At 43.6% G+C, this 24,337-nt stretch overlaps 1 protein-coding gene across 6 annotated transcripts in view; it reads left to right on the forward strand.

Moving 5' to 3' along the window:
* The window catches only part of Slc20a2 (solute carrier family 20 member 2), a 103,442-nt gene extending 86,388 nt beyond the window's left edge, over positions 1 to 17,054 (forward strand). For all 6 annotated transcript variants that reach the window (XM_090353852.1, XM_090353846.1, XM_090353848.1 and 3 more), the window contains 6 exons: positions 583 to 699; positions 3,638 to 3,841; positions 5,267 to 5,858; positions 6,405 to 6,590; positions 7,837 to 7,921; positions 15,468 to 17,054. In XM_090353852.1, the coding sequence (XP_090209978.1) occupies positions 583 to 699; positions 3,638 to 3,841; positions 5,267 to 5,858; positions 6,405 to 6,590; positions 7,837 to 7,921; positions 15,468 to 15,632 (1,349 nt within the window). In that variant the 3' untranslated portion in view covers positions 15,633 to 17,054. The remainder of the gene's footprint in view (positions 1 to 582; positions 700 to 3,637; positions 3,842 to 5,266; positions 5,859 to 6,404; positions 6,591 to 7,836; positions 7,922 to 15,467) is intronic.
* Positions 17,055 to 24,337: the final 7,283 nt, after the last annotated feature.

Genomic DNA, 24,337 nt, shown 5'->3' on the forward strand with positions numbered 1-24,337 from the left:
TTGAAGATCAGAGTCCTTTGAACATTTTACTTCTAAGCTGATTCAAGAAAGGTTCCTATGTGCATGGCCAATGAAGCAAGTCCATTCACAAAGCGGAGCTTCTAACTAGCAGGAAACCAAATGGGAAGCAGTAGCCCACCTGGACCTCATAGATATGTGTCTGCTCAGCAGTTTAGATGCCAACATAGCATGAAATTAACAGCTTTATGTCCAAGATAATATGCTCTTTGTACTCAACTGGTAGCACTGTGATAATTAGCATAATAACTAGTAGGGAAAGTATGTCTAATACATGGACTTTCCACCCCCAAAGGTACTACATGTTTGCTTTGATTGGGAAACATTTTTGTTGTTGATTTTGCTTGGAGGAGAGCTTATTTGTTTTTGTAGTGGTAGGGATTAAATACAAGGTCTTGTGCATGCCAGGCAAACACTCTACTGCTGAACTGTGTTTAGTCCGAGAGCTTTGTGAGAGCTTTGTGAGATATGTAATCAGGTAGTAGTTTGTTTTAGTCTGGGGATCAGAAGGCACATCGATGTGAGGCTTCACCGGTGACACTTGTGTTGGTTTTCATTTCCCAGTGCTTGGCCTGCTTCTCCCTGTATGGGCAGTAGTGCTCATCTCCTTTGGTGTGGCTCTGCTGTGCGCCTTCTTTGTATGGCTTTTTGTGTGTCCATGGATGCGGAGGAAAATAGCAGGTAGGTGCCATTTTTATTTTTCTGAATTAGAAAGTGCTCCTCATATAAGACTTCTGTGTAACAAGCCACTGCGCACGGAGAAAGTGGAAGAAGTTTGGCAGTTTACTGCCATAACATCTTCTTACACACACCTAGATATTTCCCTAGAGAAAGAAGAATTCAAACTTGCCTAGTGATAGAGTGTTTGCCTAGCATGCATGAAGCCCTGGGTTTGATTTCTTGGTACCATATACACAGAAAAAGCCCAATGCCCAGACCCTGAGTTCAAACCCCAGGACTGGAAAAAAAAAAAAAAACAACAACAACAACTTTAAAAAGCCACATTGTTATGGGCTAGAAACTAGCCTCTCCTTCTTTCCCATAAATCTAGATTCAGGTCCGTGTTGATAGTAGCTATAGCCTCCAACATATGTGCAGGCTCTGAGCTCCCGTGAGACACCTGATATGGACTGCTTGCCTGCGTTAACCCAAGGGAAGTGCTAAGGTATACCGAATCCTTTTAAACATTTTCGTAATAACTAAACATTAACATCAGGCCTTCAAATCATTGCTGTCCAGCTCTGAGTATGATTTCACAGCAGGATCAAACTCCTACTTGCTTCCTAGGAGACTTTTTGCTAATAAAAACAACCCTAAGATACCACCTTACCCCAATCAGAATGGCCAATATTCTGAACTCAGACAACAGCAAATATTGGCGGGGTTGTGGAGAAAGAAGAATCCTGCTGCACTGCTGATGGGAATGTAAACTAGTTCAGCCACTCTGGAAGGCAGCTTGGAGGTTCCTCAAAAAACTAAAAATAGACCTTCTCTATGACCCAGCCATACCACTCCTAGGCATCTATCCTGAGCATTACAATCCAGGATATGATAAGGACACCTACACAACAGCCATGCTCATCCTGCACTATTCATAATAGCCAAACAATGGAAACAATCCAAATGTCCCAATACAGATGAATGGATACAAAAACTGTGGTACATATATACAATGGAGTTCTACACAGCCACCAGACAAGATAAAATAATGGCATTTGCTGGGACGTGGTTGAAACTAGAGCAAATCATGTTGAGGGGGTATTAGATCTAAACAACATAAGAATGATGACTTAATACTCAGGTACTCCAGGTCATTGACATGAATTTGAAGATATAAATATATCAGCATAGATACATAATTCCATGATGGGATATATATTCTGTAGATATATATTGATATATAAATCAGTATGTATATATGACAAAGACAGCTTAATTTTAATGTTAAAATTCTGTGCCATTGATTGCGTATAGAGATTCCTTTCTTGAATACTTGTTTGTAGAATATGGCATTTGAAATATGATATAAAAATCAGTGTTAATAAAAAATTTAATTTAACAAATTGTGAGAGCTGGACACTGTGACTCACGCCTGTAATCCTAGCTACTTAGGAGGCTGAAATTTGAGGATCACATTTCAAAGCGAGCCCAGGCAAGAAAGTCTATGAGACTCTTATCTCCAATTAATTGCCAGAAAACCAGAAGTGGCACTGTGGCTCAAGGGGTAGGGTGGTAGCCTTGAGCTGAAGAGCTCAAGGACAGTACACAGGCCCAGAGTTCAAGTCCCACAACCAACCAAAAAAAATTGCGGATCAAAAAAAAAAATAGAATATGGACCATCGATCTAAAGTTGCCTCTACCACTTACTGTCTATGGAAACTTGAACCAATTAACTTAATGTGGACCAGTAACAATCTCACTGTGCTTTAGCTGCTTGTTTGCCAAAAGTTTATTTCCATTCCAGTTATTTAGGTGAGAGCTTAGAAAGAAACTTTCAAGAAACAAGACAATTAAGTTAACAGCACCAAGTATCTGATTTGCTTTAAAGAAACAGTTGAAAACAGCTTTTTTAGAAATCTTTTGCTCATTTAATATTTTTGTTACATTATTGAGTATGATTCTATTGAGCCATATCTCCATCTCTGATTTTTCACTATAGATATTTTTAGGATAGGATATCTCTTCCTATCCATGTGCACATGTGAACTGCAATCTAGCTACTTTGAGGCTTCCTGGTGTTGCTTAGATGACACTAGCCATAGCCACTACTATGGGTTAAGAAAGGGGTCTTGGGGAACTTTTCTGCCTGGGCTGGCCTTAAAATATGATCCTCACAAGTAGTCAGGATTACAAGAGTAAGCCACCAGCACCCAGCTATTTTGCTGGTTTGAGACAGTGACTCACTGTATTGCCTAAGCTGGTCTTGAACTCCTGGGCCCAAACAATCCTCATACCTAGGCAGCCTGAGTGCTAAGACTGTAGGTGGTAGTCATCACCCAGGCTTTTCCTTGTTTCATTTTAAAGGATTTTTTCCATATATTTTTATTGTAATTATTAAAAGGGTTACATTATATTCACCAGATAGAAGGTGCATTACTTCACATTCATTGATACCCTTTCTCATGTCTTGGTTCCCATTTCCCTCACCCCCCACCCCCGTTAAAGGATTTTTTTTTAAGTAGGACCCTCCTAAGAATTTATTTCCTTCACAAAATTTAGTACCATAAAGAAATCTGAGACCAATAATTTATTGACCAGAAGAAAACCACTATGTTAGAACAAATGTCTTTGAAGCCAAACCCAATAAACATTTCAGGGCTTCTGCAGCTAGTTTGGGAACATAGAAGACAGGCTGGGCAGTGGTGGATGCACAGAATGTTGCACCTGAGCCTGCCTGGCTCACTTGTCTAGCCCGCTCTTGCTTGGACGTAATGACTCACATCTACATCTTTTCCCCAACAGCTAAATTTTACCCATAGTTGACTTCTATTTTTCTTAATCTAGATAGAACCTTTTGTTTTGTTTTATTTTCAAAGTAGGTGCTACAGTTTCTAACATTCATTATTCACTAGCAAGAGTTCTCATCTAGGATTTGTAGTTCTGACTCTGTTTTCCCTAGGCAAACTACAAAAAGAAGGTGCATTATCACGAGTATCTGACGAAAGCCTCAGTAAAGTCCAAGAAGTGGAATCCCCTGTCTTTCGGGAGCTTCCAGGTGCCAAGGCCAATGATGACAGCACTGTCCCTCTCACAGGGCCCCCTGGGGAGACGGCAGGGGCCTCAGAGGGCCCCTCTGCAGGGAACCATCCACGGGCCTCCTATGGTAAGGCTTACCTGGAAAGTCTGGATTTGTGTGTCAGGAAACTTCAAAGGAGTGACCATTCAGACCTGGAAGCAGTTTCCTGTTGTATATTTTGTTGATGGGGATGACCCAACACATACTGAGTACATGTTCTGCCATTGAGCTATATCCTTAGTGCTCCAGTGTTTTGGTAACACCTAGAGGCCAAAGCAACCCCAGGAGGCTGTTCTACAACTCCCAGGATAGACTTCCTTTGGCCTGTGATTTTTCTCCAGTTCATAGTCTTACCAGGGCATGAAGGCCTCCATAGTGGTGTCTGACACAGCAAGTGTCTGTACTGAGCACACTCAGCTACCCTAGCCTACCTTCCCCAAACGGCTGAAGATTGGTTCATTCACTAAAAGCACTTCTAATGATCAGGCCATAGAGCTGCAGAGACCCTAGAAACCCTTCAGGCTGTCCCAGGCCATCCTGCAATCTCATAACACTAGTGGACATGCACAGTGAGCTCCACTCCCTGCCTGTTCTATGCACGTGGCTTATGCTCTTCAAGGTGGGGCCAGTGCCTGCTCTGAGCTCCTCAGCTCAAGGCTAGCACTTTACCACTTGAGCCACAGCACCACTTCCCGTTTTCTGGTGGCTAATTGGAAATAAGAGGCTCATGGACTTTTGTGTCGGGGCTGGCTTTAAATGGAGATCCTCAGATCTCAGTCTCCTGAATAGCTGTGATTACAGGCGTGAGCCACGGGTACCCAGCTCCAGCGCCTGCTTTCTGTAGGACCTCACTTGCCCAAGGCAAGTAGATGGGTTTTTTGGTTTTGTTTTTCATTTTATTTCAGTTTGTGATAGTGAGGATTGAACCAAATGCCTCCTGTTGGTTAAGCACATGTTAATACCACTGAGCTGCACGCCCAGGCCTGCAAAGCAGGCCAATTACCTGCCCTTCCAACCTGCAGGCACTGCCTCTGATGGTCCTGAATGACCCTTTAGAAGCAGACAGCCTCTGTCTCCCCTGAATGAGTCTGCCTCCTGTGTGAAGGGTGTTCTGCAATAAATGCTTTTTGAGGATTCTCCCTCGGTTGATATTTAGAGAACAGAATGCTGTGATGATGTCTGGAAGATCCTCTTCAGCAGAACTCATTTTTGATATGCCCTGTTACTGTGTTTACAAGTTTAATTTTAGCTCTTACTGTATGTTATTTGTAGTTAACTTGACATCCAGTGGTAGAAGGTCAGTTAGGACCAAGAAGCATCACATTCATGAGTGGATTTGTTGAAATGAGACCCGATAAAAATATTTACGCACCCATGACCAGCTGCTGGGGAGCACTTTTTTTTTTTTCTTTTGTAGACAGCTTTGCACTGAGGAGGCTAGAGGATAAGACCTTCACCTGGCCCACCCCCGAGCCCACCCAGCCCTAACCAAACTCTCCCCCACCCCGCCAGGAAGGGCGCTGTCCATGACGCCCAGCTCGGCCAAGTCTCCCGTCTCCAACGGCACATTCGGCTTCGACGGCGGCCACGCGAGGAGTGACGGCCACGTGTACCACACGGTGCACAAGGACTCGGGGCTGTACAAGGACCTGCTGCACAAGATCCACGTGGACCGGGGCTCCGAGGAGAAGCCAGGCCCCGACAACAACTACCGGCTGCTGCGGCGGAACAACAGCTACACCTGCTACACGGCCGCCATCTGCGGGATGCCCGTGCACGCCACCCTGAAGGCGGCCGACCCGGCCCCGGCCCCCGAGGACAGTGAGAAGCTGGTGGGGGACACCGTGGCCTACTCCAAGAAGAGGCTCCGCTACGACAGCTACTCCAGCTACTGCAACGCGGTGGCAGAGGCGGAGATCGAGGCCGAGGAGGGCGGCGTGGAGATGAAGCTGGCGTCCGAGCTCCCAGACCCCGACCAGCCTCGCGAGGACCCGGCCGAGGAGGAGCAGGAGAAGGACGCCGCCGAGGTCCACCTGCTCTTCCATTTTCTGCAGGTCCTCACAGCCTGCTTCGGGTCCTTCGCACATGGCGGCAATGACGTGAGGTAAGCACTGGGGCCACGCCGGCCGCCTAGGGAGAGGGGAGCGGTCCAGGCCAGTCCAAGCAACAAGGGTGAAACCCTCTCCAAGAACCAACCAACTCCGGAGTGAGGTACAAGTGGTAAAGCACCCCTAACAAGCACAGGGTCCTGAGTTCAACCCCCCCACACCAAAATCAAACAAGGAGTATACACTGGGGATTAGGCTGGGCGCTAGAGTTCAGTGGTAAACAGCATGGATAGAAATTCCACCCCCACCAAGTTGAGCATCACTGCTGAGGTGGTTTACCCTTCATCCCATACAAACTTTACTTTTTTGCCTGTGTATGCTGGCACTTGGACTTGAACTCAGAACTCAAGGCCTGGGTGCTGAACTATATACTTACAGCTAAAATACTAGACGGTGCAGTATGCTATAATAAACTCATTACTACTAAATTAGATCATATACTATACCTACACGTTATAGATGAGCCTAAGTATAGTAACCTTGTGTAATTCTCTGAGCTGAGAATCACAGTGCCTATGTGTTTAACCTTCTTTTCTTTCCAGTAACGCCATTGGTCCCCTGGTGGCTTTGTGGCTGATTTATAAACAAGGTGGAGTAATGCAAGAAGCAGCAACTCCCGTCTGGCTGCTGTTCTATGGTGGAGCTGGCATTTGTACAGGTCTCTGGGTTTGGGGGAGAAGAGTGATCCAGACCATGGGGAAGGATCTCACTCCCATCACGCCGTCCAGGTGAGCTCAGCCACACATGTGGCGTGGGGAGTTTGGCAGCTGGGGAAGACTGCCTGCTGACCTTTGGTATAGTTTGGAAGGTTCTAGTCCATAGTAAGATTGGCCTCATTCTTTGCACTATGGCAAGGGAGCACATAATAGAGGGAATAGTTGGCAGAGCAAAACTGCTCACTCTATGGCTGATGAAAGAATGACAGAGGAGCCATGGGAGAAGGACCAAATGCAAGAGTGCCATATCCCCAGTGACATGAAGCCCTCACACTACGCCCCGCCTCCTACAGGGCCCCCACTGAGGACACATGGGCCAGCCTTACCCTAACTTAACACAGTGCCTCTGATGAACATTCTAGACCCAAAGTACAATCCTGCCTTTTCCAGAAATTCTTCAGCCATACCAGCTCCCTCTGCTATCCTTCCAGAGCTAACTTGACCACTGTCCAGGTCAGCCACATGGGACATGTGTCCTTGTTGTCAAAAGTAGAGTGTCAAGAGACTTCATTCAACTGTGGGGCCTTTATGTGTGTTCAGAGTTTAAATAACAAGCTTAAAACAGAACTAATCAAAAAATAATTAAATTTGGGGATCGAGAGCATAGCCTAGTGGCATGCACGAATCCCTGGGTTTGATCCCTCAGTACCACATATACAGAAAAGGCCGAAGTGGTGCCGTGGCTCAAGTGGCAGAGCACTAGCCTTGAGCAAAAAGTGTCCAAGGACAGTGCGCAGGCCCTGAGTTCAAGCCTCAGGACTGGCAAAAAGAAAAGAACTAAAATTTGGAGCTACCTATTGTAAGAAATTTTTTGTTTAAAAATCAAATTGGAGGAGTCAACTTTGTTTTGTTCCTAGTTTTCCCCTCCTGAGATTTCTTTTAGCAAAGGATCCTTTTAAAATATTAATTTGGAGAAAAATTAGTTGTCTGAGCACATTTTAAAAATGAGGGCATAGTTTTTCCCGTGTCCCTTTAGAGATGACTACTCTATCATCTTACCACACAGCAGGAATTTCTGACCCAATTCCTTCAGTGTGTGGATTTTGAAAACATATCAGGAAAGCAGGCTGTTTGGGGCTGGCAGCGGGATAATGAGAAGCCTGGCGTGAACTGTTGCCATTATGCAGCAGTTTCTTCTGCTCTTGTCCATCTGCCTAGTCAGCAGTCAGCGCTGACCCATAGAATGTTCTGGAGTGCCTGTGGCACCATTGGAGGAGGGCAGGAGGGCCTCTGACATGTCTCCCTGCGCTCCCCACAGCGGCTTCACCATCGAGCTGGCCTCAGCCTTCACCGTGGTGATTGCCTCCAACATCGGGCTTCCTGTGAGCACCACACACTGCAAGGTAGGCCTCCCCCAGCAGGGACAGCCTGTCACCAGCCACCAGGGCACAAGAACCACAAAAGTTGGCACATTCTGCGCGTGGTGATATGTGGAAAGAACCATGGTGTACCAGGGCATTGTTGGGTATGGGTATCGGCCTCCTTCCCCACATCCGTCCAGAGTCTCTCCTGCTCCTTCGGGTGACACCTCTGTGGTTCACACTCAGCCTTCTCAGGGCCTGACCTGGGACTGTAAGTGCTTTTCCTCCGGGGGTGCCACCCCACCCGCTCCCAGTTAGTCCCAGGCCTCCCCTTCTGGGGTTCCCATCAGAGCTTTTTCCCTGTGGCAGGGGACCAGGCCTCTGTGGTGCAAATAGGAATGGAAGGAGACAAATGAGCATGGCAGAATTCAAAGACTCTTGCTCTGGGTTTTCCCTCAGTGATTCTTGCGTTTGAGTGGATTCTAAACGAGGGGTAGTTCCCACTATCCTAACCCCTCTATCAGCTGGACAGAGCTGCATAGGGGGGTGGTATATTGTCCGGGTGGGGGAATGTTGGAACAGGAGGAGCCCTGAAGGTTAATGAGGAAGAAATGGGCTCCAGTGCTGTGAGCGCTAGGGAGGTCGATGTGAACAGCTGCCAGTTCCCCAGCCAGGTTTCCTGGTACCTGAGATCGTGCTGAGATCTCCCTCCTGGACCAGCCTACACTCAGCAACCAGCCCCAACGAAGCAAGAGCTAGGCCCAGACTGCACATGATGAACAGGCGCCACTGTTACAGGGATGAAGGTCAGGTGGCGTTTAGGAGAGTGTGCTGAGCCAGCTAGGCCGGGGCTTTGCAGCACCCACAGCGTGAGCACGAGAGACGTGGGGAGCCATTAGGAATGAGGCTGGTGAGTCGATGAGGCAGGTCAGGAATGAGGAAGCATTGAGAGGGTGTGGACAGCCATGTGGAGTCCAGAGGGGAGGTCAGGATGTTCTCTTATGCTGGAGATTGAAGTTTCTTGTTGGATCATTCATTAAAACATGTGCAAAGCTGAGAATTTGGCAGGAAGACAAATATGAAAGCTTTGTTTAAGATGAGCATTTAGGGTGGGGAGTTTGGCCTAGAGGTAGAGTGTTTGCCTTGCATGCATGAAGACCTGGGTTCGATTCCTCTGTACCACATACATAGAAAAAAGCCAGAAGTGGTGCTGAGGCTCAAGTGGTAGAGCTCTAAGCTTGAGAAAGTCCAAGGACAGTGCTCAGGCCCTGAGCTCAAGCCCAGGACTGGCCAAAAAAAAGATGCGCCTTTAGATTTTTCTAGGGAGAAGTTTTGTTCATGTTTTCATGACAAAGTGCATAGTTTAATAATAATTATTCTTAATAATAAGATTATTTATGTTGGTCTTGGGGCTTGAATTCAGACACTGGTCACTGTCCCAGAGCTTTTTTTGCTCCAGGCTAGCACTCCACTACTTGAGCTGTACCGCCAGTTCCGGCCATATTTTTTCCTTTTTTTTTTTTTGTCCTGTTCTTCTTTTCCTATTTCTTTTTTTTTGGGGGGGGGGTATTATTATCTTTAAGTAGTTATACAAAGGAGTTGGATTCTTTTAGTTTTTAGTTTTGTTTTTATTATAAAGGTGATTTACAGAGGGAATATGATTATATAAGACAGGTGAAGAGTACATTTCTTTTTGAACAATGTCACTTCTTCCCTCATTCTCTCCCAGTTTACATTGGATTCTTGACTGCATTATCCCCTCTCCATTTGTCTATCCATTTCTCCCTTTTGAGTATCTGCTTCCTGGTGTTTTATCTTACTGAATTTTATTTTGGTCGGTCATGGGGCTTGAACTCAGGGCCTGGGCATTGTCCCTGAGCTCTTTTGCTCAAAGCTAGCACTCTACCAACTTGAGCCACAGCACCACTTCTAGTTTGCGGGGGAGGGGGGGTTGTTTTGTTTTGTTTTTTTGGAGATAAAAGTCTCACCTGTCTTTGAAGTATGATCCTCACATACCAGCCTCCTGAGTAATTAAGATTACAGGCACGAGCCATCAAAGCCCAACTTATTTTACTGAACTTTGATCTTACTATTTTTGCTGGTTAATTGGAAATAAGAGTCTCATGGCTCATGTTCAAGCTTTTAACAAAAAGAAAAATTATAGAAAAGAAAATATTTTGTATAATGGAGTGCACAAGCCAGGCATGATGGCTCACACCCGTAATATGAGCTACTTAAGAGGCAGAGATTGGGAAGGCCAACTTTTGAGGCCACCCCAGGCAAAAATGTTCATCACCCTATCTGAAAAATAAATGAAAAAGAGGGATGGGGCCACGAGGGTTGGGGTTCAAGCGGTAGAGCACTTCCCTCAAGTGTGAGGCCCTGCATTCAAGTAATATTATCAATCACAGAAAAAAGAAAAGCATATTGTAAGAACTTTTTTGTTGAAATCTCACTATATTACTCAAGCTGGTCTTGCATGTGTGAGCTCAAATTTACCCTCCTGAATAGCTGGGCCTATGTATGTGTAGCTGTGCCTCGCTTGAAGAGAATTTGTGGGTTTTTTTTTTCTTTGTTGGTGGTGGGGCTTAAACTCTGGGCCTGGGCACTGTCCCTGAGCTCTTCAGCTGAAGGCTAGCTAGCGCTCTACCATTTGAGCCACAGTGCCACTTCCTATTTTCTGGTGGTTAATTGGAGATAAGAGTCTCACAGATTTTCATGCATGGGCTGCTTTAAACTGTGATCCTCGGATCTCAACCTCCTGAGCAGCTAGGATTATAGGTGTGAACCACTGGCTTCTGGCTGAGAATTTTTTATTATCATTGTAAAAGCTACCACACAAGTCATAGTGTGGTGGCACATGCTTATAATCCAAGCACATAGGCTGATATAGGATAGTGGGTTCACATCCAGCATGGGCTACATAGTGAGTCTGAGACCAGCCTGAGCTAATAAACAAATAGATAAAACCACTCAGCTGTGTACTAAGGATTTGAAACCCCTCTATCATATACATGACTTTCTGCAAATATATACATAAGAAATGCTGAGGGAAAGAAGTAGACCAGAGCAATGGGACACAACAGAATTCTTAAAAAGAAGAAAAAAAGAAAAAAATCATTTAGCTAGGCATTGGTGGTACACCCCTATAATCCTAGATACTCAGGAGGCTGAGACCCAAAGACCATGGTGTGAAGCCAGCCCTGGTAGAAAAGTTCATGAGATTCTATCTGCAAAACAACCAGGGGAACAAAGAGAATCTGGAAATCAAGAAAGCAACAGAAGCAAGTGCAAGACCCTGTACTGTAACCCTAGTACCTCACACCTTCTTAACCCAATCAAATGTCAGGGAATAGGGGCCAGGAGTGTGGCCTAGTGGTAGAGTGCCTGCCTAGCATGCACAGAGAAAGCCCTGGGTTCAATTCCTCAGTACCACATACACAGAAAAAGCCAAAAGTGGTACTGTGACTCAAGTGGTAGAGTGCTGGCTTTGAGAAAATTCAAGGTCAGTGCCAAGGCCCTGAGTTCAAGCACCAGGACTTGGCAGGGGAGAGCCGGGGGAGGCAAGGAACAGGGACACTTTTTTTTTCTTCTGTTTTAGATTCATTTGTTGATGTTTTCCAATTCTTAAAAGGGGCAATTTTAAATTACATAATCTTCTCTTCATTCTATAAAGAATTATCCTAATTCTAAAACCTCATTTTAAAACCACATAAGTAACCAATGAATATTGACATAAAATTTTAAGAACTTTTAAGCAGGAGCAGACAGGTCTGTTTACCTGAGCCCTGTTCAAGGTAGTAAATGGGGCATGTCACCAAACCTGTCTTGCCACCACCTGTTTCTGCAGAGCCTGGCCTGGCAGGGCTCTGCCAGGTGTGCCAAGGGGACCCCAAAAGGGTATGTGGCATTTTCACTGCCACACTTTAACATCTAGCAATTCATTCAGAACAACTAGAACCATCAGTGATATGTGCCAAAAGTACCAATGTTTGAACATACCGCAAGATACAAAGTGCCAAGTACTATTCAAAAGTCTAGACCCCATTTGTCAGCAAGTTAGAAAATTTAAAATTAAAAATCCCTTCATAATGATAGAAATCAAGTATTTTATAGTAATTCTACAGAGGAATGGGAGTGCTAGACAGGGAGAAGCAGGCTCTGTAAGTATGTGCTCGCCTCACTGATGGCCCTAGCAGAACTTTTCTTGGAACTTTACAAAGTGAGATTATTTTGTTAGAATAAGTGACCAAGAACATAAAATGATATTAAGAAGGTAGAGGCAGGAGGTTCACAGGTTTGAAAGCAGCTGTAGCAGAGTTAGTGAGAAGCTATCTCAAAATACAAAAGTAGTGTAGGTCAAATGGAAAAGTGGTTGCCTAGCATAGACAAGGCCCTGGATTCAACCTCCAGTACCATGAGGATGGATGGATGGATGGATGGATGGATGGATGGATGGATGGATGGATGGGTGGGTGGATGGATGGATGGATGGATGGCTAGAAGGGTGGGTAGGGAGGGAAGGAGGTAATTAAGTAGGTAGTAGACAGGTAGGTAAAGGGAGATAAAATTATTTTAAAGGAAAAGTGATCAAATTCTAACACTAGCGTATTATCTGTTACATGGAGCTAAAAGTTTATAGGAGCCAGTCTTACCTTCCATTTCTCCTCTTCACCGTTTTTGTTCTTATACTTATTATACTGACTTATTATTATACTATTGTTCTTATACTTACTATATTTTTGTTCTTACACTTGGAATGGTTATACAACAGTGTGACTTTGCTTGTTGCCACCCAATTGTCCACTTAGAAATATTTAGGATGGTTAATCTTATGTTATCCATATTTTAACATAATAATTAAAAAGTTAATACTTGTATAAGAATTGAGAGACAGCCAAGAGATGGGTTCTTTATTTTGCCAGTACTGAATTTTGAACTCGGGGCTTTTTGCTTGTTCAGCTTGCTTGCTGAACTGGTATTCTACTACTTAAGCCACATCTCCAGACCAGCTTTTTGCTGCCTATTTTGTAGATAAATTTCCTTTCTGCCCTGTCTGGCTTTGAACCTCGATTTTCCAGATTTCAGCCTCCTGAGTAGCTAGGATTATATGTTTAAGCCTCCAACACCAGGTATGAGCATATATTTTAAGGAAGGAAAATTAACCAGAATGCAACATGTACATAAATCTAGAAAAACAAAATTAGCACCAAAATTAACTGTTTAGATATTTTTTTTTGCCAGTCCTGGGGTTTGAACTCAGGGCCTGAGCATTGTCCTTGGGCTTTCCTCAAGGCTAGTGCTCTACCACTTGATCCACAGCACCACTTCCAGCTTTTTTCTATATGTGTGGTACTGAGGAATTGAACCCGGGTCTTCATGCATGCTAGGCAAGCACTCTACCACTAGGCCAAACTCCCAGCCCTCTTTGGATATTTTTAAGTATCCTCAAATGTAAGATAAAGTCTACTTTTAAAATTTTAGAATATTTAGGGAGAATTCAAATAGTGGAGTGCCTTAGAAGGGCAAAATCCCAGCTCCTAAAGATAACTTTTTAAAAGAAAAAAATAGAATAAATAGCTTGAATATTTGCTATGTATTTAATTCTAAGCATAAGACACAGAAGAAAAGTATAAGCTTATCTTATTGATTGCATTAAACTAAAAAGTAAAAAACAAAACAAATCCTAGATTGAAGAAAAATCTTTGTATTAGGTATCACAAAGTTCATATTCAATAACAATCACATAAATAAGTGTCAGACACATTAAATTTCACTACATGAATAGGCAAAAATCCTGACAAATTTTTCACATGTTAAAAACTAGACGGATTGAAACTGGGTAAATAAAAGTCCAGCCTTAATCAGCATTATAGATGTATAGATTGGACTGAGGATGTAGCTCAGTCATAGAACACATCTGGGGCCCTAGAGTGGCCCGGTGATAGAACACTTTCTACAGCAGGGCCCTGGCTCCAGCCCTAGCGGCACAAGATGTAGAGAAAGACAATAACAGTAATCCATGTTGTTATCCAATTGTTAGCGAAAAAAGAACAGTTTAGGAGATGGGTATAATGTGCTAGATTCCCAGGGTGATGGAAAGTCTCACACCAGAATAACCTTTATAAAGCCGTGTGGCAGCTGTGTTCCTATCCTGAACCTACTGGCAGAGGAAGGAATACTCTGAGTAGATGATGAGCAATGAAGGAGGAAGTCACCATTTTGCAGCCCTTGTAATAAAAGACTAGATTGCTAAAACCTTAGCTGGAAAGTAAGAGGCTTGATTGGAAGACAGCTATTGTAATGGAAATGTGTCTCTCTGTGCATTGCCACGATGGGCTAAAACTTGGTGAATTTGAGTTGAGCATATTTGGGAGTTCCTAAGACTTCCAAGTGTCAGATTATTTCAAGATATATATTTAAAGGTTGCATTCTAATTAGTAATGTTTTAACAAAATCTTACTTTTAAAGCCTTAGTATAAGTTATATGAATAAATGAAATGGTAACACTAGTTTTGATAAGGGAAAAATTAAAGCACGTCCACCAAAAGTCTGTCCCATATCACATGACCCTTCTAAAGATTTGCTATGATGTTATTATATTATTTATGTCCTTTAAAAAAGAAAACCAGTGTTAAGACGAATGTGTAGATGAGCTCAAGGTAGAAGCAGAAGGCTTTTATACTCAAGGGCTAATGTCTATGCTGCTTTTATTTGAGGATCTACACAATCTATCCAATGCATGAGAAATAGAAAACTCATTGTCTAGCATGTGCTAGAAATTGCTAAACAGGTTTATCACATTAATTTAATATACTAGTTATAGCCATATAGCCAAAGACCAAGTATAATTTAATATACTAGTTATAGCCAAAGACCGAGAACAACTCACACACACAGTTAGCTGTTATCCTGGAAATGTACCCAGTAGCTGGTTCATCTTGATTAAAGTTAGTGGAATGTCCCCTTAATTGCCTTTAAACAAACTATAGTTTTCAGTGTTTCCATTTCTCGAGTTAGACCCCTGATGCTGTGAATTGCCTTTCCTTTTTCAACATCATTGGCCACCATTAAGTGTGCAGAGATAAGTAGAGAGACAAAACATATTTTTTATGGAATTCTTCAAAATCCCATTCCTGTATGACCAGGGGAACTATTAAACTCTTTGAATTTAACCACTTCTCAAATGAGGTATAAGTTGTTGTGGACACAGTGTTCTCTTATTGTTTTCATTTTCTAGGACACTTCAGCTATATTTCTTTTCCTTTTTAAAATTTTAAGTAACCTGCAAGTGTTTGAAAAACTACTCTATTATATATTTAGATTTTCTCCATTTCACAGCCATTTCATAGTCACACTTACCTGTAGCTCCAGTAGTACATTTTTATGCAGAATGTAGGAGAAAATGTACAGCAGGACCAGAACTAAATAAAATACTAAAAAACAATTCCAGCTAATATCAAAATTATCTTTTTACAAACTAAGGGAAATAATGGGCAACTTCATACATAGTTTATTGACATTGTGTAGATTGTGTAGATTGTCAAGATGCGGACATTTTCACTTGAGAATGTTTGTGCTTCTCCAGGTGGGATCAGTGGTGGCTGTGGGCTGGATCCGCTCCCGGAAGGCCGTGGACTGGCGCCTCTTCCGGAACATCTTTGTGGCCTGGTTTGTGACTGTCCCTGTAGCGGGGTTATTCAGCGCGGCTATCATGGCTCTTCTCATGTATGGAATCCTTCCATATGTGTGACTTGTCTTCCTCCCACCAGTAAATAAGTAAAACAGTAGATAGTCTAGCATGGGTGTGTGGGAGGTATGTGCCCTGACATAATCTCTCCTTTCTCACACACTCGTGCACACACACACACACACACACACACACACACACACACACATATGCGTGCGTGCGCATGCTCACATGCATGGCTGTCTCCCATTCAGCCCTGCACATCCCTTTTAGATGGCCGCATGCCACACAGCTCGCCCAGGCTGCAGAAGGTCATCTTCCAGATCTAACTTAACTCCTGTACATAGTAGTATGTATTAAACTGGTATCGTGGTGATATAATGTGGTGCAGTTACTTATATATTAAATATATATTATATGTATACCAAATAGATAGCGTTATTTCAAACATACTCAAGATGGGAGTGGAGACTTGCCTGGAATTCAATATTCAATAAATCTTGTACATAATGATTTCAGTGGCAGACGTTAAGAACATTTTTGAAACGAAGTGTAGATTGGAGAATTCTTTTTTCCAACTGGTATTTTCCCCCCTTTTTCTATACTGTAAAACAGTGAGGTAGCAGATCCAGGATACTGTCAGGTCGGTGTGCACAGGCCTGCATATCCCGCACAAAACTGGGCCAGGAGTTCACAAGTGCTTTCCCGGCAGAACGTGTTCATGTAGTGCAAATGGGTTACTGTATAATATACTTACTTTTGTAAATACTTAAAACTGTAATTTTTAATGGTGTGCTTCCCTTACACATTTTTGATCAGAGAATTTTGGAAGTACCAAAGAAGCAGGGGAATGGTTTGCCAGTATTATGTTTCTTGTTGTCTTGTCTCCCTGGTCACTCATCACTCCCATTTGCCTGGGTATAGAAAACCAGCCAAGCTCTGACCTGCCAAGAGCAGAGGTTGTGGCTGAGCACCAGCTGCCTGCCATGTACATGTCATGTCCACTATGGGTTCCCACCTCATCAACAGCCCCCCTGCTGCCACATGCCAGATGCCAGTCAGCACTACAGTGGCCTTTCACTGTCACCAGCATGGAGAATGTAAAGGTGCAGGTGAGGGCTAAGCACTACATATCAAGTCCCGGGTGAAACTTCCATCCCTGTTCTCCCTGCAGTCTGCAAAGTTGAGTTCTTGTCTCAAACATTAAAGCCAGTGAGGCTTTCTGTGTGCTTTGATGTTCTAGAAAATTGGGTGCTGGGGAATTCAAAATACACAGGGTTTGAGTTCCTCGGGGCCTTTACTAAGCAGAACATTCTGAGTGCTTGTGGAGCCCCCGGGCAGCAAGAGGGAGGAAGGAGGGTTAATGTTAGAGCCTGAAACTTTGGAAATGCTGCTAAAATTTTTATATTGACAAACATTTTCTTGGTACTTCATTGTGATTTTTTCATTAATCAACCATAATAAATTTATAATAAAAAGTGCCCCTCAAAAATTTGTCTCTGGAGTCTTTTTCTAAGTATCCATTTAATGTTTTTCTTTCAGAGTTTCCACAAAAAACAGAAGCTATGAAATTTGGCTACTTAGTTTTCAAACACCTTTGAGTTTTTCCTCCTGTATTTTATATCCACCCAGGTTTGTGCAGGAAATATACATAAAGAAATGGCCCTATGAATCCAGTCCTCCATCTTTTTTTTAACCAATTTCCAAAAGGACTTTGTTTATATGTTGTCAGCCATTTTGGAAAACACTGAACCATTTAAATCATATTTTTTACGAAATTCAAAACAATTTTTCTCAATTTTACACTGTAATTTCTTATCTCTCTCTCTCTCTCTCTCTTTTTTTTTTTTTTTTTTTTTTTTTGCCAGTCCTGGGCTTGAGCTCAGGGCCTGAGCACTGTCCTTGGACTTTCTCAAGGCCAGAGCTCTACCCCTTTAGCCTCAGCACCACTTCTGGCTTTTTTTTCTATGTATGTGGTACTGAGGAATTGAACCCGGGTCTTCATGCATGCTAGGCAAGCACTCTACCACTAGGTCAAACTCCCAGCCCCAATTTCTTATCTCTTAAAGAGGAAGACAGGCATCAGTTTTCAAGATAGCTTTTTTTGTTGTTTTTAATGTCAGAACTTCCCATCCTTTCTGTTCCATGAAGCTGTTCCATGGAGGGTCTGGCCCCACATCAGTCTGTTAAAAAGAGTCACTGGCGAGTTGGAAGTTTGGCCTAGTATACACAAAGACCCTCGTTCAATTCCTCAGTAACACATCATAGAAAAAGCCAGAAGTGGTGCTGTGACTCAAGTGGTAGCTCTAGCCTTGAGAAAGCCTAAGGACAGTGCTCAGGTCCTGAGTTCAAGGCCAGGACTGGCCAAAAAAAAAGGCACTGTCTTCTGTGAAGGGCTTTCCTCATGTAGGCAGCCTGAGTGCTGCCCAGGCCCCAGCAGGGAAGTACAGACCTCGTCCCTTCTGTACTGGAGCTCAGGAGCCTTGCAGGACAACCTCTTCATGCTCTCATGAAATCGAATCCCTCCCTGATGCAAGCCTCTCATTTGTAATACTGAAAACGTTTGCTTCCTCCCAATTTTGTAAGAAAAATAATGGCACAAGATAGTCTAAGCCAACATTTTGCAAACCAGAGAGCCTGCCATCCTGGAAGAAAGTTTGAGTCCTAGTTCACCTGAAGTAGGAAGTAGAAAGACAAAAATCACAGCACACCAGCAGTAATTTTTTGAGAGGGTCTCAGTTATCTGATGGGCGATAACTTGGCAGCTGATTCTCAGAGGGCCAACAAGTCCTTTCAGCCTGGAGGAGCCCTGCATAAACTCCTGTGATTGGTAGTCGGGCTATCATCAGTGGCAATGGACAGTGACCAGTTGATCTGTTTGGGCAGAGGGTTATATCATGTCCACAGGATGGGACTCTCAAGCTGCCCATAGTCATACCCTGACAGTCTTTCCTCACCTCATCAGCCTCGTCCTATAATGCAGGCTGGCATGGGGGGCTAAGTGTATTCCTCAGACAGCTTCCTTCTACAGGACGGGCCTCACACGGTGGCTACCACTCCATCTTCTCCCTTCCCTGAGGGGCCAAACTTACAAGCAAAGGCCTAAACATTATTCATTTTCAGGTAGTTTTTTAAACTAAGTCCTTCCCATCTCCTTTTCATAAGCTACAGAATTCTCAAGTAGCAAAAACTGAAATGGGAAGATGGATGACGAACAATTGGATTACAAAGTAAGGTGTTCTAGGAAGACTCTTCAGTATCTTCTGAGGGGTAGAAACGAGGCTTACAGGACTGTATGCCTGTTAGTAGGCCATACTAGCTGCTGCTTTCAGCCAATGGAGTCCCAATGGGCTTGGGCTCAGATTTCAGCCCTGTGTTTAGGGCTTTGAGCAACTTAACCTCTAATGATTCCAGTTTTCTTGAACACAGATGTGTCTGTGAAACTGTGACAGATTCATAGGACTTGAGTGAGCAGTTGCAGGGCCTAACCCCGAACAGGGACTCCACGCACCTACTTACAAGACTAAAAAAACTGCTAAATAGATTATCTACCTATTTGATGACGGCTGAGGGAGAGAAACACCTTGTGTGAAACCTTTAGAATGTGAGAAACGTTAGCTCTTGCCTCTGATTAATTGGTGTCTCTGTAAACATGTCAGCCTTTATTTTTGAAAGTGTAAATGACCCTGAAGCTACTATAAAAACACTTGATACTTATGTCTCCTGGCCATTATCCTAGCCACTCCAAAGGTTGAGATCTGAGGATCATGGTTTAGAGCCAGTCCAGGCAGACAGTTCATGAGACTTGTCAATTCTAACCACTCAAAAAAGCCAGAAGTAGAGCTTTGGCTCAAGTGTGCTGACTCAAGAGTGCAGGCGTTGAGCAGAAGCAGCTCAGGGACAGCGCCCAGGCTGTCAGTTGGGGCTGACTTTGAGGTCAAGCCTGAGGACCAGTACAAAAAACACCATTCTGTTTAAAACATTTTTATTTCCTTTGTTTTGCTTGGTCTTTAAAACACATGAAACTGGCCAGGTACTGGGGACACCAAGTACCTGGCAAAGGACAGGTAGGCATAAGCAGGCACTCTTAGTAGCTGTCAGCTCCCATTAGCTGCAGCCTCCATGTGGGGGTTGGTTATGAGAGGGAACCCTGATGGAAACTATGGACTGTCATTAACACTGTAACAGATACCACAACAACACTCCATTAGTAACGGAGGCTGGGGCCACCAACCAGTAAAGAGGGGAACAAGTACATAGGAGCAGTCTACTTTCTGCTCATTTTTTGTAAACTTAGCTCAAAATACCTTCTTTGTTATTGAAATATACATGTATCACAAAGGTAAGTTTAAACTGGGAGGAATAAAAAGACAGCAGCAAGCCTGTAGGAAGCTCACAGGAAAAACTGGAACAAAATGGAGGAAGAAGTGGGGGACTTATTTGATTAAATATTTTAATTAAGAAATACAGTGTAGGAGTACAGGTACAATGAAAATGAGTAGCGCTTCTGTTGTGTTGACATCAAAATTTACTTAAGGGACCAAGTGCAGAGACATATGCCTATAATCCCCATCTACCTGGAAGGTTGAGAGGATCGAGGATAGAGGTTCAAGGATACAAAGCAAGGACCCCCTCCACCCATCTCAACCAAGCTGGATGTAAGTATCCAATAGATATAAAAAGGATTCCTGGGCCAAGTTGGTCCCAGCAAAAGAAAAACATAGATTCTGTTTGAAAATAATGCAAAAAAATGACTATGGGCCTGGTTCAATTAGTGGAGCACCTGTCTTGAGTTCAAATCCCAGTATGTATCTGTGGGGAGGGGGTAGAAGGGATACAAACCCCTACCTAACCAGCAAAAGGCACAGATTTGAATGGAATAGAATGGAAATTTTCCATGCCTTTACCCACACTTAGCATTTAGAGGTTAAAACAAATCTGAACCTGAGATTCCAAACTAGAGGGTTGGGGTTGGGGGGGGGGTGGAGATCAGAAGGGAAGAAAGCAGATTAGGTACCTGCCATCACGTGTTTGACAGCAATCAACAGTGACACCCAGTGGTGTCAAGCTCACTTGCAATTATATCTTTAGAACCTCAGAAATAGCAGGGAAATATAACAATGCAGAGTTTCAAGAAAGGTTGTGAGAGCCAGGTGCCATGGCTCACACCTACAATCCTAGCTACTGAGACCTAAGGATCATGGTTCAAAACCAGTGTAGACAGGCAGTTCATGAGACTTAACTCGAACCCCCTGAAAAAAAAACTAGGAGTGGAGCTGGGGCTCAAGTGGTAGGGCAACAGCCTTGAGCAAAAAGCTCAGGGACCCAGGCCTTGAGTCAAGCCCTACAACTGGCCACCTGCATGCAAAAAAAAAAAAGTCATGAATTATACATACTTTCATCATCATGAGGAGCTATAATTTTCTTACAGAGGTCTGCTGTCCTAAGTTAAACCAGAGTCATCTGCCATCATTTGCTATGGTCCCTAGCATGGGCCGTATTCTTGGGGTCCAGAGGCAGGAGAGAGCAAAACAGTTTCATCCTGAAGGCATTTCCACAGAGAGCAGGGGCCCTGGGGACAAGCTGTCCAGCTGGCAGGGAAGTCAGGAAGTTTCCAGAGAAAGGGTAGAAATGCCATGGAGGTGCACACACAGTGAAATAGATGACACACATTCATGTTTTGCTCCAGATGTCTGAAGAACATCTGGCTGACAATTTGAAATGAGGGTGTGGTGGTAGGAGGCACTTCTCTGATGAAGACAGACTTCAGAAAGCAGTGGTGGTTAAAGCCAGAGTACAGTGTGTGCAGCTCACCACGAGGCTGGCTCAGAGGACGCCCTTCTTGCCACACAGTCTTAACCTTGGACACACTCTGAGTAGACAGACAAAACCTCTGTATCCAGTAGGGACTACAGCTCAAGGCACAGAGTATCCACAGACACCTGACCACACCCTTCTTACTCCACCAGAGAAAAGTAGTAGACTCTGAAAAAATGAGCTGGGGCTGCTGGAGTCAGCTGCTCTCAGAGCACAGCCTTAGCCCTGCCTATGCCACATGGGACAGGTAATAAAACGGTCCCAGAAGATATCAGAGCAACAGATAACAGTTGCAAAAGCACATCCCACAAGCATACATGTGGAGAGTCAGGTTGCATAGGTGGAACCAGAATGCTGATATCTAAGGGAGAACAAAAGAGGAAACCTGTGAAGGCAGCAGAACAGACTGGCATGCAGGCGTCACCAGAGGTGAGGTTAAACTGAAGGGCAGCCCATCACCAGCACACACTCATCCTCACACACATGACAACATTTGGATGTCAAAGAAATGGCTTCAACCACCGAATTCCTGCTATGCACGTTCTAGAACCAGAGGCTCAGTCAAGCAGCTGTAAACGTCCAAGAAGAGACATTTCATGACCAAATGAAACTTTGAGACTCCTCTGTCCCCTGAGCAAAAACTCAGAATATGACGGTAAACCAGAAATGGGCCATGACACTCTTAGTCCCATGCACACACAATTAGTATTTACTATGTTGTAACTTTGATAACAAAAATCTCATTCAATAATCTCATGCCTATTAAGTGTCCAAAAAGTAACGCCAATACTCTTGCCAAGTAGAAAGAAGTGATGTTTTGTTCTCGCCCCCTCACAGCCAGTTAGACCTACTGTGTTACCCCAGGGTCTCTGTCCTGGAGACAAAAGTAGGTAGAGGGTTTCTTCCTAAATACAGCATTAGAAAACTAGAAACGTTCAGTAAAATACCAAGTAAAATTTGTATTTCTGCTTCAACACAATGAATGCTAACATTTACAAATACGTTTGTTTTTGTTGGTGGTGGGGCTTGCACTCTGGGCCTGGACACTTTCTCTGAGCTCTTCAGCTCAAGGCTAGAGCTCTACTACTTGAGCCACAACACTACTTCCAATGCAAATACTTTTTTTTTTTTTTTTTGCTGCCAGTCCTGGGCTTGAGCTCAGGGCCTGAGCACTGTTCTTGGGCTTTCTCAAGGCTAGAACTCTTTACCACTTGAGCCACAGCACCACTTCTGGCTTTTCTATGTATGTGGTACCGGGGAACTGAACCCAGGTCTTCATTCATGCTAGGCAAGCACTCTACCACTAGGCCAAACTCCCGGCCCGCAAAGACATTTTTTTAAATAAGTTTTACACCTTGTCTTCTATTTAACATACTCATCGTTTCAGAAACATGATTTGTAACAGCTGAATATTTCTGAAGTGTATTATCAATTTAACCATTGTCCTACCTATGCAACTTTGGTTATCAATTTTTCATCTGATTATCCCCTTAAAGCAAATCTTCAAGAGGCTCTGACTCAAAACAGGCCCTGCCATTAAGTTCATGTATACACACGCCATAGCCCACTCTAAGATTGGGGGTCCCAGAACAGATCAATTAAAGCCCTGAAGTCAGATGGCTGTGATCACAGCAATTCCTCAGCTTACCCAGGAAGGGCAGGAGAGATGTGGAGGAGAGCTGGAATAGGTGAGAAAGGGAAGCACAGTGTGGGCTGCATTTCAGGTGGACAGAAAAACCATGAGAACCCACAAGAGCTCGTCTGCCCTGGGAGGCTTCTTGTGGACTCCTGGACTCAGGCTGCAGTTATTATTTCATGCTGTGGACTCTGTAGGTGGACAGGTGGCTTTCCCTCCAATTTAGTGGAACCTTCAGTGATGAGGTCCCTCAGCACATTCCTAGCCAGCCACAGCTCAATAAAGCCTGCACTTTAATACTTACATTCATATTTGGATTTGTGTACAATGTGATTCTTTGGCTCTATGTTATCAATTAAATCATTTAAAAGCATAGGGAAGAAAATAAACATACAACTCATCTTATTTTGGTTAAAAATAGCAATCCACCTCAGCAGATAATTAAAGGTGCAGCTTCTCCGCACATCTTAGTCTTAACCACACTGAAGACAGCTACCCAGTGGAGCAGCGCTACAGGAACAGGCTGCTCCTTCAGCCCACAGCACAATGGAGACCCCATGTGCCAGAGAGCCCCCCTCCCCCAGTGTTCTAACCACCCCCTGCATGTGCAGGATTCACCAATAAAACACAGGGGGGCCGGGTTAAGACAGAACAAAGTAATAGTTCACCCACCTTTCCGGTTTACTTTTTGTACTAGTGGTACAACTTGCACCAATAATATCAGAGAAGAGAAATCATATGTTGTTATCAGATATTTCTCCAGTATAAATGATTGCTAGTCATTACCGAGTTATCCATAATTTGGGTAAACTATACAGTCTAGTAAAGTTATGACTTTGGTAGTAGTAAGGGAATTGATGATGTGTTGTAATTTTTCAACAAGCAAATCTGACTCACTGTTTTAAGAGAACCCAACTGGAAACAGCAAGAAATAGGAATAGGCAAATGAGAACTACAAGTAGTCAGTAAGTATGAAAATAGTTCGCTTGCCCTGGTCATTAGGGAAGTATAAAATAAAATGTTACTTTTCATCTGTTAAACTGATAAAAATTTGAAAGTCTATTAACAGTATTGCATGAACATGTCAACAGTAGCCCACCCTGTAATCCTAGTTACTTGGGTGGTAAAGATCAAAAGGAGTGTTTCCAGAGAAGCTTGGGCAAAAAAGCAAGACCCCATCTTAAACAGAAACAAGTTAGCCAGCCTGGTCAGGAAAGTCTATGAGACTCTAATCTCCAACTAACCACTAAAAAAGCTGCAAGTAGAGGCATGGCTCAGTGGTAGTTACCCATCATTCAAGCTAAAGCAGGAAGAG

The sequence above is a fragment of the Megascapheus bottae genome, chromosome 20 (genome assembly GCF_031878675.1).
Source record: "Megascapheus bottae isolate mThoBot1 chromosome 20, mThoBot2.hap1, whole genome shotgun sequence".
In the NCBI taxonomy this organism is placed as follows: Eukaryota; Metazoa; Chordata; class Mammalia; order Rodentia; family Geomyidae; genus Megascapheus; species Megascapheus bottae.